The 16,620-nt window shown below is 38.7% G+C and overlaps 1 protein-coding gene across 1 annotated transcript in view; it reads left to right on the forward strand.

Annotated features, from left to right (window-relative positions):
- The window catches only part of Lix1 (limb and CNS expressed 1), a 58,002-nt gene that overhangs the window by 16,710 nt on the left and 24,672 nt on the right, over window positions 1-16,620 (forward strand). Inside the window, exon 2 of the mRNA XM_021149806.1 lies at window positions 9,624-9,787. Coding sequence (XP_021005465.1) covers window positions 9,624-9,787 — 164 coding nt within the window. The remainder of the gene's footprint in view (window positions 1-9,623; window positions 9,788-16,620) is intronic.

Below are 16,620 nucleotides of genomic sequence, written 5' to 3' on the forward strand. Positions count from 1 at the left end.
TTTTTTTTTTTTTAAACACAACCCAGGATCACAAGCCTAGGAATTGCACCAAACACAATGGGCTGGACCCTCCTCTATTGATCACTAATTAAGACAATGCTCAGCCATAAATCATGAAGGCTCCATCCTCTCTAATAACTCTAGCTTGTGTCAAGTTGATATAAAATTAGCCAGTACAAATATGTAGTGACTCTCCTCGTTAATTTTGTCTTAAACTGTGCTTTGTCAGTTTTTTTTTATTCAGATACTCCATCTTGCTTTCATTTGTTTGAAAAATTATTTTCTGCCCTTTCATTGTTTCCTTCCATGTGTTTTTGTCAATGGGATATGTTTCTTAGACACAACAGATGGTTGAGTCTTGTTACTTTATCCAAAGCCAAACTTTCTTTTTAATTGGAGAGTAAACTTTATCATTTGAATATTCTTTTTTTTTTTTTTTTTGACAGGTGTTTCTCTGTGCAGTCCTGGGTGTCCTGGAACTCACTCTGTAGACCAGGCTGGCCTCGAACTCAGAAATCTGCCTGCCTCTGCCTCCCAAGTGCTGGGATTATAGGCATGCGCCGCCACCACTGCCCGGCTTGAATATTCTTTGTTCTTTCCTTTCCCTCTTTATCATAGTAGATGTTTCCTGTTTATTGGACTGAAAATGCTTGACTATTTGACAATTACTTTGATCGTTTATTCTTCTAATTAAATTCATTCTTTCTCATGCTCTTACAATTGTGACCATCTTTCTTCTTCATCATCATTTAGGCTCTGTTAAAAGTCTTCTGAGATGATAGCTTAGTGGTTGTGAATTGGTATATTTTATTTTTCCACCTCTCCGATTTAAGTGATAGCTTTTCTGGATAAAGTGGTCGTGGTCAGCAGCTATTTGTCTCGGGACTTAAATACATCAGTTTATGCTTTTCTGTTTGGTTTTAGAGGTTCTGCTAGGGTTCTGAGATAATTCTGAAGAGTTCCTATTTAAAGGTGAGTTGGTATTTTCTTCTTTCTTTTTTTTTTTCTTGGCATTCCATCTTCAGTGTAACCTGGAGAAGTTTTTCCTTCTAGACATATTAAGGGTTCTATATATCTCTTTTCCTTGATATCTATACCTTTACTTTGAGAATTTTTTAACCATAATTTTATTAAATAGTTTTTCTATGCCTTAGTTTTATATCAATTCCTTCTTTTATACCAGAGAGTCTTAGAATTGGTCCCTTGTTAATTTCCCAGAATTCTTAAAAATTATGGTCATGATCGCTTCTATTTCCTTTTTTTTGGGGGGGGGGGTTGTCGAGACAGGGTTGTTGCCCCGGCTGTTCTGGGACTCACTCTGTAGGCCAGGCTGGCCTCAAACTCAGAAATCCACCTGCCTCTGCCTCCCAAGTACTGGGATTAAAGGTGTGTGCCACCACTGCCTGGCGCTTCTATTTCCTTACTGTTATCCGAATGTAATCATCACTCAATTTCATCTTATTCAACCTGAAGAATTTTTTGCCCAAGTTGTTTTTTTTGTTTGTTAGTTGTTGGGTTACTTGGTTTGTTTCTCTATTTCATTATATTATTATTATTAATTATTATTATTATCATTATCATTATTTTAATGTAAAGTCTCTGGAAGCCTAGGCTGGCCTCAAAGAATCAGATAGGATAGTGCATTCATTACTTTTCTCATTTCCATGAGAAAGTACCTGAGAGAAGCAATTGACGAAAAGGAAGAGTTTCTTTAGGATCACCTTGTTAGGGTACAGTCCGTATCAAAGAGAAGGCATGATGGCTGGAAGGTGAGGCAGTTGGTCACATTGCATCTACAGCTGGGAAACAGAGACAGACAAATGCTGGTGCTCAGCTCACTGTCTCCTTCTCTTCAGTCCAGGCCTCCAGCCTGTGGTTGGTGCCAGCTACACTCAGGTGTCTTTTCTTCAGTTAAGCCTTGCTGGAAATAGCTTCACAGAGATACACACAGAAGTGGAGGTCCAGCATGGCTATAATCTAGAGGAGTTAACAATGAAAATTAAAATCACACAGAACAAAAGCCTATGGGATGAAGATACGAAAAATAATGCTAAGGGAAATAAAACCAACACAGAGCCAAATGGTGTTTTAAAATACTGAAAAGATAAACGCTGATGTTCCTCTTTGGCTGAGGAGTTAGAAGATGGGATGTTTTACCTTTTTTTTTTTTTTTTTTTGTCAAATAGTTTGCCAAACAGTTCTGCAGTTTACCTGGAGTGGAGAAAAGAATTATATCTTTTGCTCTAAAGTCCTAACAGGTTAGACCAGAAAGGGCTTTTTGCTAGATAAACCTTCCTGAAGTACTTGCATTAGCAAGACTATAAAATGTGCAGGCTTATGTGCAGGGGTGGTGAGGCCTAGATACTGTGTCATCCTGGCCATGCAGTCTCTGTCCTAGTGTGGATTCACATACACCCGGTCTTGTTCCTCTTTCTAGATGTCTCACTATAGTCTCCAAATACATCCTTCGCCTGTGCATCTTGGCCACGTAAACCTATGTATGTGTCTATATCCGAGTCACAGCCAGTTTCCTGGGATCAAACTAATTATGTGGTAGTCTTCTTTTTATCCAGTGATGAGTAGAGAGAGGCCTTTGGATCTTGGGTATATAAAAGTGCAAGTGCAGGGCCTTCTCCTGACAGAAGGATTTTGTTGGAAGCTCACTCGTTTTGTTTGTTAGTTTGTTTTGATTTGGTTTTCTTTTGTTGTTGTTTTGTTTTGTTTTTCAAGACAGAGTCTTTCTGTGTAGCCCTGAAACTAACTCTGTAGACCAGGCTGACCTCAAATTCAAGAGATTTGCCTGGTTTTTGTCTCTGAAATGCTGAGACTAAAGCCATGTGCCACCTTGTCTTGGTCTCTTAAGCACATTCTTTTTTTTTTTTTTAATTTATTTTTTTATTAGGTATTTTCCTCGTTTACATTTTCAATGCTATCCCAAAAGTCCCCCATACCCACCCCCCCCCAATCTAAGCACATTCTTAAGGTGGCTCCACTCATGGCCCTGGAGATTAGGTTAGGACATACAAGGACGTTAGCATCTGCTCACCATGTAGATCACATATCTCCCATCTTAAACTATGTTTTTGCAGAATATCAGATTGTGTTCAAGGCTGTCCTTTGTTCTTTCGTAAAAGCCTGCAGAAGAGTGCCCTCCCCTTTTCTACTATTTTGTCTACTGCTTGGTTTTAAGATTCACTGTTTATTTTTACAAATGTAAGGTTAAATCTTCCTGTATTTCACCTGGTCTTTGTCTACTGTTCACAGTTCCACCCCTGTGTCTGGCTTCAATACCTGTATTCCCTGTGGTCAAGCACTTGATGATAATTTCAGACTTGTAAAGACTTCAGAAACTGCTAGATATCTCTAATCAGCTGTCCAATCAACTTCTTATGAAATTCTTCAAAGAATGAATTATTGCTTCTCTTCATTGTTTTTTTATTTAATGTCATTGTTACTGCTCTGAGAGTACAATTTCTCTTCTTTCCCCAGTGCCTGTCAATCTCCTTTCTCTAAGGAGAACTCAGTTTAGTCTCCTCCTACATAGACATTTCTTAGAAGCCTCAGCTCACATCCATCTTCTTTTTACCTTAAAATTAATTAATTACTGCACCCTGATTGTTTTAAGCTTTAAATATTAGCACTCACTCTATTCTACAATTTGGTACTCTAATATTTTATTATTAATTATATAATGAACATATTATTTCTCAAGACAGACTGTAAATCTCTGTGGGCTGAGAAGCCTGTTTTGAATTTTCTTGTACTTCAAGGTTAGGGGTCACACATAAGCTATGACAGTGCACAATTGCTTGTTAATTGGGATGTTCTGTTCCACTGATCATAGAAGATATTTTCAGTAGAGCATTCCAGACATGGAACATAAATCAATTAATGTTGGCACTCAAGACAAATGGACCTACCATCCCCATTCACAATTTCCTGGAGCCATAGTTAATAAAGATACAGCCCAAGTGAGGCCACTACTATCAGTCATGTGCTAATCTGACTAGGCTTGCCCTTTCTTCACTCTCTCTATCACATCTAACTGGGCAGGTTACAACTGTCAAAGCTATGATGTTTTAGAACCACTAACGTTCACACACAAAACCTTTTATAGAACTTTCCCATTCCTTCTATTTCTATTCCTATTCTTGAACTCTCCCAGAATCAGGAAAATTCTCTTACTTCCTATACATTCAGTGAGTTGCACAAATGTTCAGACTATGCAAAGTGTTACTTAGATTCCAAATGAATGTGATGATGGTTTCTAAGAAGACAGCTCTATCCTATTGGTAGCTACCCAATCAGAACAGGGTAAAATGAACCAGAGTTTATCCTTTCCTGGATCCCATAATCTGCTGTGAATTAAATCACAGAAAATTCTAGTTTATTAGATGAATTGTTACCACAAGACATTCCATACTTCTAGCCAGAAGAAAGTCTAGCCAAGTCTGACTTGATACATTTAGCCAGGAGCACCATATCCATTTTATGAGCATTGTGTATAGGAGATTAATGCTAAGACACAGGACCACTAATGGAACGAGAGCTCAGAAAATGAGAGGCAAGTGGGCTACACTCAATGAATCAGGCATGATAGAGGAGGTGGTATTTCTTCTAACGTGTAGTGAGCAGAAGCATCCAAGGTAGGACGGAGAGCTTGAATTAAGCCCTGGCTAAAAAAATAAGTCTCATGAGTTCAAAAACAAAAAGAGAATATTCTTGCTGAAGCCAGCGGAAGATTTCTGCTGGTGAGAGTTAAAGTTTAGATAACTAAGGTGTTTCATGTATTTTGTTGTTGTTGTGTTCATTGACTTTGTTTTTGGCTAGTTGTTAAAGCCTCAACACTGGACTTTATAATAAAAATGGACACCCAAGGAAGGAGAAAATGAAAACCTGCCATGTGGAAGAGATTTGGGGCAATCTAATTGCTACTCCAAAACACAGTTATGGTCAAATTTAGAATATATTAAAAAGGGCTGATAATAGCCATGGGAATGTCTATAAACTGTGTTGCATATTGTCTTATTGATATACAAAACATTCAAACTGCTGAATCGACTTATCACTGCATCAAAGGAAGCAATTCAAGGCAGGGGGATGGATTAAACAGGTTGACAGACAATGTTAATTAGTGGTAAATTGCTTTCTTTATTCTCAGATACTCTAAGATGATAGAAGTTATGAAACAGAATTGGGTTTCACATAGTTTCTAGGATGACATGATAGTTCTCTCTACTTCCTCTCACAATGCCGCTTCAGCCATTGGACATCATACTTCTCTATGGCAGCTATCTCACTTAGCATCAGTTACCTTGACAAAAGCAAAGATGCTTATCTTCTTCTTCTTCTTCTTCTTCTTCTTCTTCTTCTTCTTCTTCTTCTTCTTCTTCTTCTTCTTCTTCTTCTTTTTGGTTTTGTTTTGTTTTTTCAAGACAGGGTTTCTCTGTATAGCCCTGGCTGTCCTGGAACTCACTTTGTAGACCAGGCCTGCCTCTGCCTCCCAAGTGCTGGGATTAAAGGCATGCGCCACCACGCCAGACTGGTGCTTATCTTCTTGTTCTGACTCCAGCATCAGCCAAACTGTCCCTGTGTGTTTTCTCCAGGTATCCAGTCCCGGGTCACTATCACACCCCTTGTCTTGGTTATCGATAAAAATTGTTTTGCTTTAGTGTCCGTTGAGAGAAAATAGAGACTAGAAAAGGAACCTTACTAAACTTTGAGAAAAGTAATGCATAGCTCCAAACAATGTGTCATAGACAGCAGCTTCTCAAACTGCTATGGTGACCCCATGTGTAGTCAACTGAATGCGGAGGTGACAAAAACCATTGGCAACAGCCAAGTGTTTCTGAATATACAATGACCAAATGTTAATTCAAAATCGAATGCATGCCATATTCAGGGTATTTAGGGCACCACTTATTTATGTTATATCGCATGACTTCACTGTAATCTTGGCTCTGAACATATAACATGCATAATTCACACTGTGTGTACCGTACACCATCAGCTATAATAGGAGATACAGATAGAAATATGTACTGTTAGCTAAGAAGTCAAATAAATAAGGCCTGAAAAATCATGAATTGGTGATACTTGTTGAAGAATTTCACTGGAATAGTGCAGAAGGATGCCGGGCTATGGCTTATAAAGAGCATTAAGGAAGCAGAGAGGGTTAACACAGATATTCTTAGTAGCAGCTTGACTATAACATGAACATTTCAATAACCGGTAACCACAAATAGTTCCAAGGAAAGGTGACACATTTATTTGATTAATTATCTTATTCATTCATTGTCTCAAACACCAAGCAGAGAGTGAGCATTTAAAAAATACGTCAAGAGAATGACTAATAACAATACCCAAAAGAAAGAGCATGAATTACTGGAGATGAGGAGTATACTACACTTGGTAGCTCAAGTTTATTTTGTAACACAGAGAAGACAAGATTTGGGGCTGAGGCATCTGGAGAATAAGCTATGCAATGAATCATCATCCTCACAGTTTCTCTGAAATAGTCTACAAACCTTACTGATGCTCCATAAACAAAAAAACGGAGCATGTGTTTTATAAATAGAACACCCTTGGATATAACTGATCTTTAGAGATGCAGACAGCATAGCTTGCCTTCTTTCTTCCTCACTCCATACATCTTAGTTTTCAGTCACAAGAGGAGATACAGGTAGAAATATGCATTGTCTGTGTGCATGCACATGTGCTGTACTTTTAAGGGTGATGACATCTGTAGTACCATCAAAGGAATCTTTTGTGGTTACATAATGAAAAAGTCAAAAGCTGTTTTTTCTTTTTTTTTATTCATGCAGAAATCTAAATTTATACTTTCAAACTCTTTAGCTCAAATCATTTGTTTATGTGGGCCAAAATTCTTGTGTGTATCTTACCTAGATAATTATGAACCTTCAGTTTTCTACTCTAATCAGAAGAACAATCTCATTCAATGATGAACTTAGAACGGAAAGATACTAGTCTTTGTTGACTAGTAGAACAAACGGCCACTGGTTTCCATCTTATGTTTCAGGCTTCAGAATATCTTCTGATGAATTCAGAGGGTCAATATCATGTAGAGACATAAACTGTATTCTTCATAAACCTCTGTCTTCTCAGAACTGGAAAGGAAAAAAGACATAGGTCAGAAACAGCTTTACCATATAAAAATATCTAATTTATACTTTGGGTTTTATTAACTAGTATAAAACACTATTTTAAATCTGTAAATAAATTAAAAGTTCTGATTTCATCAATTTTTAACTTAATCCCTTCCCTACATACCAATCCACCTTTCCTCTGTTAAGCCTACCTTTTCTCAATATTTCCCAAGACACTTAAATACCAAACTAGTTTTTTAAGACACAAAGGTATTCAATTCCTTAGCAACCTTGCGAATTTTCCTGACCTAAGGAGAAGGTGTAAGAGCCTTGTGGTCTCAGAAACAGCTTAGACCCGTGGATGTGCAGTGCTTTTGCTGTTAGATCAAACACTGAGCGGTTTTTGGCTTCAGGAAGAAGTCAGTATTCAGCGTTTTGAAACATCTAAAACACCATTGTTGTGCTGGAGAGAAACCCAGGCCCTCACTTTGCTAAGCAAGCACTCGTCCACTGAGCTAATCCACATGCCTTGCATTGGTACGCTTACAAATGCAAATAAGAGAGAGCAGCTCAACGGAGCTTAAAGGGAAAGCAGATGAACTGTTTCAGATAAGTTCACCATAAAGAAAGGAGCCTCGGTTACACAAGAGTGGCCCCCAGTGCTCAGCCTAATCGGAATTTCTTTCTTCCTTTTTAATTAATTAATTAATTAATTAATTAATTAATTTTACACTCCATATTTTTCCACCTCCATCCACCCTCCTACTGTTCCACATCCCATACCTCCTCCCCACTCCCCTGTCTCCACGTGGATGTCCCCCACCACCACCACCACCTAACCTCTAAACTCCCTGGGGCCTCCAGTCTCTTCCATCTCCTTGGCACACTGCTCTGTGATCACTTTCTTCTCAAACCACCTACCTCCTATTCACACATGAAAAAAAAAAAAAAGAGAGAGAGAGAATTTTCAACAAAAATGTTGCCTCTAAATGCATAAGCTTTAGCTAAATCCCCAGTACCAACCATAAAGACTATATGATACTTCAAGGGAACCTTTGTCCTAGTCACACAAAAAAGTGAACAAATTACCCCATGAGCAAAATCTACAAACATCCAGTGCTTCCTTCAAATATGCCCTGAGCTCACTAGAAATGCAGGTAGACCCCTTCCAAAAACCTTAAAGGAAAGTAGACTTTAGCTCACCTTTCCACAGAAATGTCAGCAATTGAAACTGTCTGTGTAGAGGCCAGACTGACAGCTGTCCTGGAAGCAGTGCTGGCAAGGGATTCCTGCATCAGGCAAAGCTTAGCCTACATGACTCATAAGGTCACGTTTGACTCCACAATTCCATTATCCTTGTTAATTTTCCCAATTCAATTTGCAGTACAGGATAAACAAACCAGCCTAATTTGATCTGGAACCTCTGCAGGCTATCACAGGTCATTTAATCTAAAACACATGGCCCTACCCATTCCCGTGTTTTCCAAAGTCGTCTAACAGACCTTGTCTTTACAAAGACTCTGAGTTATTAGTTTACTCATGGCCAATCCAGCCTCTTGCTTATTTGACAATTGCCTTTGATTTTCCTTTAGATTGGGGTAGAGGGAACATAAAAGAGTTTTCTCCGTTCTAAATTTCTCCTCTCAAGTCATATAAATAGTAAGTCCAGATTAATATTACATTGCTTACATTTGACTTCACAGTGTGCCTTCTCTTTTCAGGGTTGAGTCTGAGAAATTGGATATGGGCTATAGATAATCACAGGTCTGGAAAAAATCTACCAAGACAGATTTTCAGAGATGAATGGCCAGATTTTTAAGTTTTGATATTAATATAACTTATAAAATAAATTTGATATACTGCAACCTTGTTAGAATTGGGGTACTAAAACCACTTAAGTCTTACTCATTAAGAAACATACACACAGGCCAATCAGATGGCTCAGCCACCAAACCTGACAACCTGAATTTGATTTCTGGGAACCATATAATAGAAGGAGAGAGCCAACTCCCCAAAGCTGTCATCTGACCTTCTTATAGGTGTCACACATGTTCATCCAATACATACACCCACATTCTCTACCTTATATATATAGTAGGTAAAAATATCATTTAAAAAGGAAACATACATGTGTGTTAAAGTCATATATATATATGTGTGTGTGTGTGTGTGTGTGTGTGTGTGTGTGTGTATATTTTGGTTTTTCGAGAAAGGGTTTCTCTGTGTAGCCCTGGCTGTCCTGGAACTCACTCTGTAGACCAGGCTGGCCTCAAACTCAGAAATCTGCCTGCCTTTGCCTCCCAAGTGCTGGGATTAAAGGCATGCCACTGCCCATCAAGTCATTATATTTTAATATCTTTTTCACATGCTTAACTAAAGTGTCTTCACAGTTAAGAGCGGCCCCCATGCTGAGCATATTCTGTTTAAAATGGCCACTGGCACAGTTGCAGAATCCAATCTTAAACACCTGGTGTATGCCCACTCTTTATAACTGATGCTCTTTCTTGTCTTTTGCAGTGAATGTGGTGTCAATGTTACAGGAATTTTGGGAAAGCAAGCAGCAGCAGAAAGCCACATTCTCCAGTGAGGGGCTGGTGGTCTATGAGTCAATGCCTTCCTCTGGGCCTCCGTTTGTGAGCTATGTGACTCTCCCTGGAGGGAGCTGCTTTGGCAACTTTCAGGTAAGAGCAGGCAGCCCTCCATCAGTGAAAGGTCACTGGACTAGAGCAGAGTTACCCCCTCACAAAATAGCTATGAGGGGCTTCTGGATATAGTGGATAAAGCTGACTCATATCTATCTACATATACTGGAAAAACCCGCCACATGCTCTAATTTTAAAAAGGAAGAAGGAAGTAGTTTACATTGTGATGTGCCCTGATACTTCCCTACAGAAAACAAATTTTATAGCATAGCATTTCGTTTCCAAGGTAGCTGTTGCATTTTCCTTCAATAAGATTCTGGGGGGAAAATATATAGGGCTAGGAAACAGTGATGATGTCTTCCATGGGGGCTTTTCTAACAGCTGAAAACGCACACTATCATAACTTTGTTGTAATTAAGTACTAATCAATTTAGTCATTCTTGTGGCATATACCTTTAATCCAGCACTCATGAGGCAGAGACAGGCGGATCTCTATGAGTTAAAGGCCAGCCTGATATACATAGAGAATTCTAGGCAAGCTAGGACTACATAATAAAACCCTGTCTCAAAACTAGCTAAATATTAAAATAAAAATATCTAAAGTCTACCTTACACCAATGCATGATCCCAGTTGAAAGCTGGGCTCAAGTACCTATGCTTATGTCAGGTTCTGCCTCTGTTTGTTTGTAATTCTTTGGAAAACTTATTTAACTTTCCATATTTCTAAGCTTTGAGATGGGAAATAGCCACAGGATTAGCCAGAGCTCATAGAACATGCATTTGTAATGTGTTAGCATGACATATCTGCTAGATTGTAGGGTATCCAAATATCGTTATTGTTTGTTTTATAAAAAGCCAAGTATATATTTTTGTAGACCTCGGTATGGTGGGGTGGGAGGGGTGCCTCATGGGCCCCTGCTGAGACATCCCTTCCCCCTGAGGTACCATCTATAGGACTGTATAGTTTAGAATAGAGTTTATTAAGGGCATGGGAAGGGGACTTGACAAGGGAAGAGAGACAGAGAGATGGAGAGACAGAGAGATGGAGAAACAGAGAGACAGAGAGATGGAGAGACAGAGAGACAGAGAAGAAGAGGAGGAGGAAAAGGACAAGGAGGAGAAAAAAGAGGAGGAAGAAGAAGAGGAAGAGGAAAAGGAGAAAGGAAGGAGTAGGAAAAAGAGGAGGAAGAAGAAGAGGAAGAGGAAAAGGAGGAAGAGGAAGAGGAGCAGAAAGAGGAGGAAGAGGCGGAGGAAGACCAGCCAGGAACATGTGGAGAGAGCGTGGAGGGATAGAGAGAAAGAGAAAGGGATCAGAGAGAGAAGAGAGTCAGAGAGAGAGAGAGAGAGAGAGAGAGAGAGAGAGAGAGACAGAGAGACAGAGAGACAGAGAGACAGAGAGAGAAAGCAAAGAGAGTGAGGAGAAGCCAAACAGCCCCTTTTATAGCAAGCTAGACCTACCTAGCCATTGCCAGGTAACTGTTAGGTGGAGCCTAGAAGGAATGCCAACAGTTATAACAATACTTGTACATTTAGTTACACTTTTTTCTCTTTGTGCATAACTGTAGACATATTTCCAAACACTTCTATGCAAGCATTTGCCCACATTACAATCAACATCTGGTTACCCAGTGAGTCAATAGGAAATATCAAGCAGGCTGAGGATATGTTCTATACCCTTAGGAAATCAATGTAAAAAAAAGTTATGGTAATTATGGAGTTATATTTAAGGGTCACTGCAAGCACAAGCAAGGGAACTTCTAAAATTACCAGCCCTCCTTATAAGTACTCTTTTAATGCAATAAGCCATCCCTCATTCAGGGACTAACAGTGGTGCTTCATTTCTAACATATGGAAAAGCACACAGAGCCAAGTTTCTTCCAAGCCTTGGCAGTTAAGAAGCCCAGATGAGAGTTTTCAGTGTATATATTTATCATGTACATGTACAGAACTCAACATTTTAAAAGCTATCATCATACTTGGTGTTATTTTTATTTCTACCTAAATTTTCCCTTTGAAATTTTTTTCATTCTATTTTATCTCATTACCTGGTATATCTGCTTTATATAGTCTGAAATCCTTTGAGTAATAAGAGAATGGTGTAATGTTTTTAAGCTTTTAAAACTTTTTAAGGGGCTGGTCAGATGGCTCAGCGGGTAGGCACATTGACTGCTCTTCTGAGGAATAAATCTTTGGGTCAGAGCAAGCAGGGACTGAGCGAGAGTGAAGTTGATCATACTGGAGCGAGCAGAGGTCCTAAAAATTCAATTCCCAACAACCACATGAAGGCTCACAACCATCTGTACAGCTACAGTGTACTCATATACAATAAATATATAAATCTTTTTTTAAAAAAAGATTTATTTATTATTATAAATAAGTACACTGTTGCTGTCTTCAGACACACCAGAAAAGGGCGTCAGATCTCATTACAGATGGTTGTGAGCCACCATGTGGTTGCTGGGATTTGAACTCAAGACCTTCAGAAGATCAGTCGGTACTCTTACCCACTGAGCCATCTCGCCAGCCCATAAATAAATCTTTTAAAAAAAACTTTTTAAATACTACATTTTGTGTGTGTGTGTGTGTGTGATCTCACTGTGCCATGGTGATTGTTACAGCTTGTAGGGGTCATTTCTCTCCTTCTATCTTGTGGGTCCTGAGGCTCAACCTCAGGTTATCAGTTTTGGTGGCAACATCTTTACCAGCTGAGCCATCCCACTGGCCCGAGAAAGGTATAATTTAATGAACTGACTAGCAGTGTAGTTGTTAGGGGTTATTAGGGACTGTAAATTGTAACTGAGATATATATGGCTGAAGGTATCTTAGTCATCTGGGAAAGATAAAGTGTTCTCACTATAAGGAACGGTGTGTGCTAAGACACCAAAACAGGAAACCACAAGCACTTCCATGATTTTCAAAGTGTAAGTGTCGAAAGGACTCATAGAAGATGACATTCAGACACTTGGCCATCACATCTTGCACAGGAGTACAGGTTAGAACCTGTACTAAAAAAAAAAAAAAAAAAAAAAAAATCAGAACCCTGAATGTGAACAATACACTCAGATATATGTCTGAAAGACTGCTCTTGCAGAACATGAAGATGCTTCAGAACTAAATGAAGCTAAGACCAAGAGCTACAGGGTGTGAGTGGTGAACAAGTATGGTGGTGGATGCATGCACAGCGTGGTCAACAGAGAATATGGAAGGACTGAAAGGTGAGTGAGAGTTGGGAAGTTAGGATGGAAACTCGATTTTAGCCTTAGCCACTGGCAGGAAGACACTCTCAAAATTGTTGGCAGGGTCAGTGAGTAGGGCATTCTGGTTAAAAGGTGTGTTGAGTTTTTTGATACTACATTTATACATTAATCTTTTTTAAATTATTATTAATTAGAGCCGGGTGTGGTGGCGCACACCTTTAATCCCAGCACTCCGGACGCAGAGGCAGGCGAATTTCTGAGTTCTAGGTCAGCCTGGTCTACAGAGTGATTTCCAGGGCAGCCAGGGCTACACAGAGAAACCCTGTCTCGAAAAAACAAAAAACAAAAACAAAAACAAATTAGACTGGATATATAGGTAGCTTTTGGGAAAACTTTAAGGTCCCTGACGTTGAAATGGGTCAAAACACAGTAAACTTGGTTAACAAAATGGCATAAGCCACTGAAAAGATAAATAAAAAAGACATGGACTTTCTGATTAATAAAAAAACAAAATAAGAATTGAAAAAGAAATGTCTCAATTCTTATGAAACAAGCCTTACAGACATAGAAGCGTAATACAAGTGTACTACAAAATATCATTATGTTAAAAAAAAAACAAAAACAAAAAAAAACCCCAAGGGGTTTGTAGAAATGGTTAAGGGGTTAGGAGTAGGTACTGTTATTGCAAAACACCCTTGTCAAGTGGGTCACAATCACCTATTCCTCCATCTCCAGGGGAATCTGATGTCTCTGGCCTCTGAGGGACACACACACACACACACATACACTTAAAAGCATTTAACAACCCACAGAAATATGGCTAGTAGAAAGCCATATTATCTTTATAACTCTTCTCTAATATTATTTCCAAAGAAAAAGCTTAAGTAGAGAGGAAAACTAGTGGTTGCCATTATCTTATTATAATCCTTCTGTAGCAATAGACTATTCAGCTATCTCAGTTCTCCAGGCTTCATCTCTCAGAATCCCTTTTCTGCCACTTGATGCTTTGGCCTAACCTCCACCTCAGCCACATGTCTTGATCTCTTCCAGTCATCCTCCTACTCACACTGAAACCCACCAGCCAGTGCTCCTGCACTGCCTTCCAGGACTCCACATGAGAATATACTCCACGTACATTCTCTTACCTTCTGTTGAAAACAATCTACCTCTTCAGATTTCCCAAAGCAGACATTTGTTTCTCTATTTGCACCTTATGCTAACTAAGGTAGCCTGGGTGTATGTTCTGTCTCTGTAATAAAATATGAACGTCTCAGGAATGGGACCCATATCCTTACAACCTGCATAATCTTAAGCACTGCTGCTTCTCATGGTAACAGCCTAATAAATTTTGCTGAATCAATACCCAAATGACTAAATAACAAACTCCAAGAATAAGTTACTGTCATTATTCTTGTATGTAATCAATAATCTGCAAAGATATCCCACTTAACTTTTCAAGGTGGTGCTATAAAGGGTCAGTAACCCTGAACCTTTATATTGTTTATATCTATGGCTTGTTTATATCTTGTTTACCATTATCTTATTTTTGTTGTTGTTGTTGTTGTCGTTGTTTTTGGTTTATCGAGACAGGGTTCCTCTGTATAGCCCTGGCTGCCTGAAACGCACTTTGTAGACCAGGCTGGCCTCAAACTCAGAAATCCGCCTGCCTCTGCCTCCCAAGTGCTGGGATTAAAGGCATGCGCCACCACGCCTGGCTCCCATTATCTTATTTTTATCTATTGCTAAATTACTGAAATTGGATGAAGGTGAAATAATTGATCCAAGACCCCTTCATTCTCTCTGAATTTTATGACAATGAACAACTAATGATAGCTATACTTGTACCCAGGCATGCATTTTGTTCATGGTCAATAAATGTACTCACTTTAACATATCTAAAAAGGAATGCATTTATCATATAAGATATATATAAAGGACATGCATCTAAGAATTCTAGTGTTCTTGTTTTGTTTTATCTACTCTGAGAATTACAACTTTCCCTATTGTCTCATAAATTTTGACTCAAGTGATAGGACTTCCTTTAAATGATAGACCCAACGTTCTCCTTGTGGTCTTAAAAAAATAAAAACAGAAACTTGTCAGCAGGGTGGCTTCTAGGTGACTTCTCTGATCATCATCATTTTTTTTTTTTTAATGTTTAAATCATCATAGTTTAAGGTTCTCAGGAGAATTGTTAACATGCTTGCTTTAAAAGAACCAGAACTTCCTGAAGCAAATATATTTTGAAATGTCTTTGGGTGGCTGGCAACCAAATCAGGCTCCTTAAGCCATTTGTCCCTCCAAAATATACCTGGGGGAGAAAAACTAGGAAAGAAAATAAGAATAAAAATTTCTCTAGCGATGATACCTTGCACCTTTTCTTTGTCAGTTCAAACCACCTTAAATGGTTTTTTGACATATAACATTTAACCAAATTTTGCCAGCGGCTGGCCTTCAAGCACCTATATGCTTCGTCATGCTATGCCTTTTCACATAACCAAAGGCCACCCCTGTGCCTTGTAAATCATCTCATGACATATTATTAATGCCACGACCATTCCAGAAGCATGGAGAAACCATTATGCCATAGTAGGCTTCTTGTTGGGCATGCATGGACATCACCTCAAGTGTGCCAAGCAATGGAAAACACTCCGTAGAACATGGACTGGGTTAAAGAATTAATCTCTCTGCTTTCATCAGTTTCATGAAAGCTGTGAGAAATTATACTCATCCATTCTTTAAAGCACGGTATTCAGAATGAGTCTTAGGTCTCTGACGAGTAAAAGGAAAGCTATCCAATGCTTTGATGAACAAAAGCTAACACTGATTTTTATGCAAAGCACTCTCATTGGAATAAATGGAAAGCTGTATCTATGAAGGCTAGTTAAGCAGCTTTCAGTTAATCTTGACACTGAAATCCTCCCTCAACAGAATCCAAATTGATGGAGGAGGGATGGAGAGCGAGAGAGCACTGTAGTCCTCCCTTTAGATCAGACCTTCATACATTACTACTGTAGTATGGAAAAAGAGAAGTGAAAATGTGGTAGTCGTTTTAAATATCTAAACAGTACAAAATAACCTACTGTTAAAAAAGTTTCCCCAAAATGTTATATTGGAACAAATCAAAGCAGTTCCTTATCAAAGAAAGCATTGAATATTATAAGCATTAAGTAGAGATTTGTGCATTCTAAGTGTGTTTTCATTATGCCATTTTTTTGCGAAAGAGATCTGGGCAGTTAACCCTTTCTAGGTACACATAACATCCGTGAAACCTAGTGGCATTATCCACATTCTATCATAAGAACAAACAAGGTCCCAGCTCACCATCCAGGCCTCCTTATGAATTGAGAAGAAACCCATTCATTGCTCCAGCAACTATTTCTGTTTCTAAACTCAAAAAGAAACTTGAATATTTTATTTTATATTTTTATTTTAAAAGTTTGTGATCCATTTTTTTTAAACGATTGTAATGTGGTCTCTGTATAGAATCGACTAGGATAATTTGAAATTGAGGATTTCATTCTTATCTTCAGTAAATGCAAATTTTTCTTTAGGTATAATACTATATTATGCAATTATTTACATATGTAAATTATGACTAAAGAAAAATGTGGGCTGGCGAGATGGCTCAGAGGGTAAGAGCACTGACTGCTCTTCTGAAGGTTCTGAGTTCAA

The sequence above is a fragment of the Mus caroli genome, chromosome 17, assembly GCF_900094665.2.
Source record: "Mus caroli chromosome 17, CAROLI_EIJ_v1.1, whole genome shotgun sequence".
In the NCBI taxonomy this organism is placed as follows: Eukaryota; Metazoa; Chordata; class Mammalia; order Rodentia; family Muridae; genus Mus; species Mus caroli.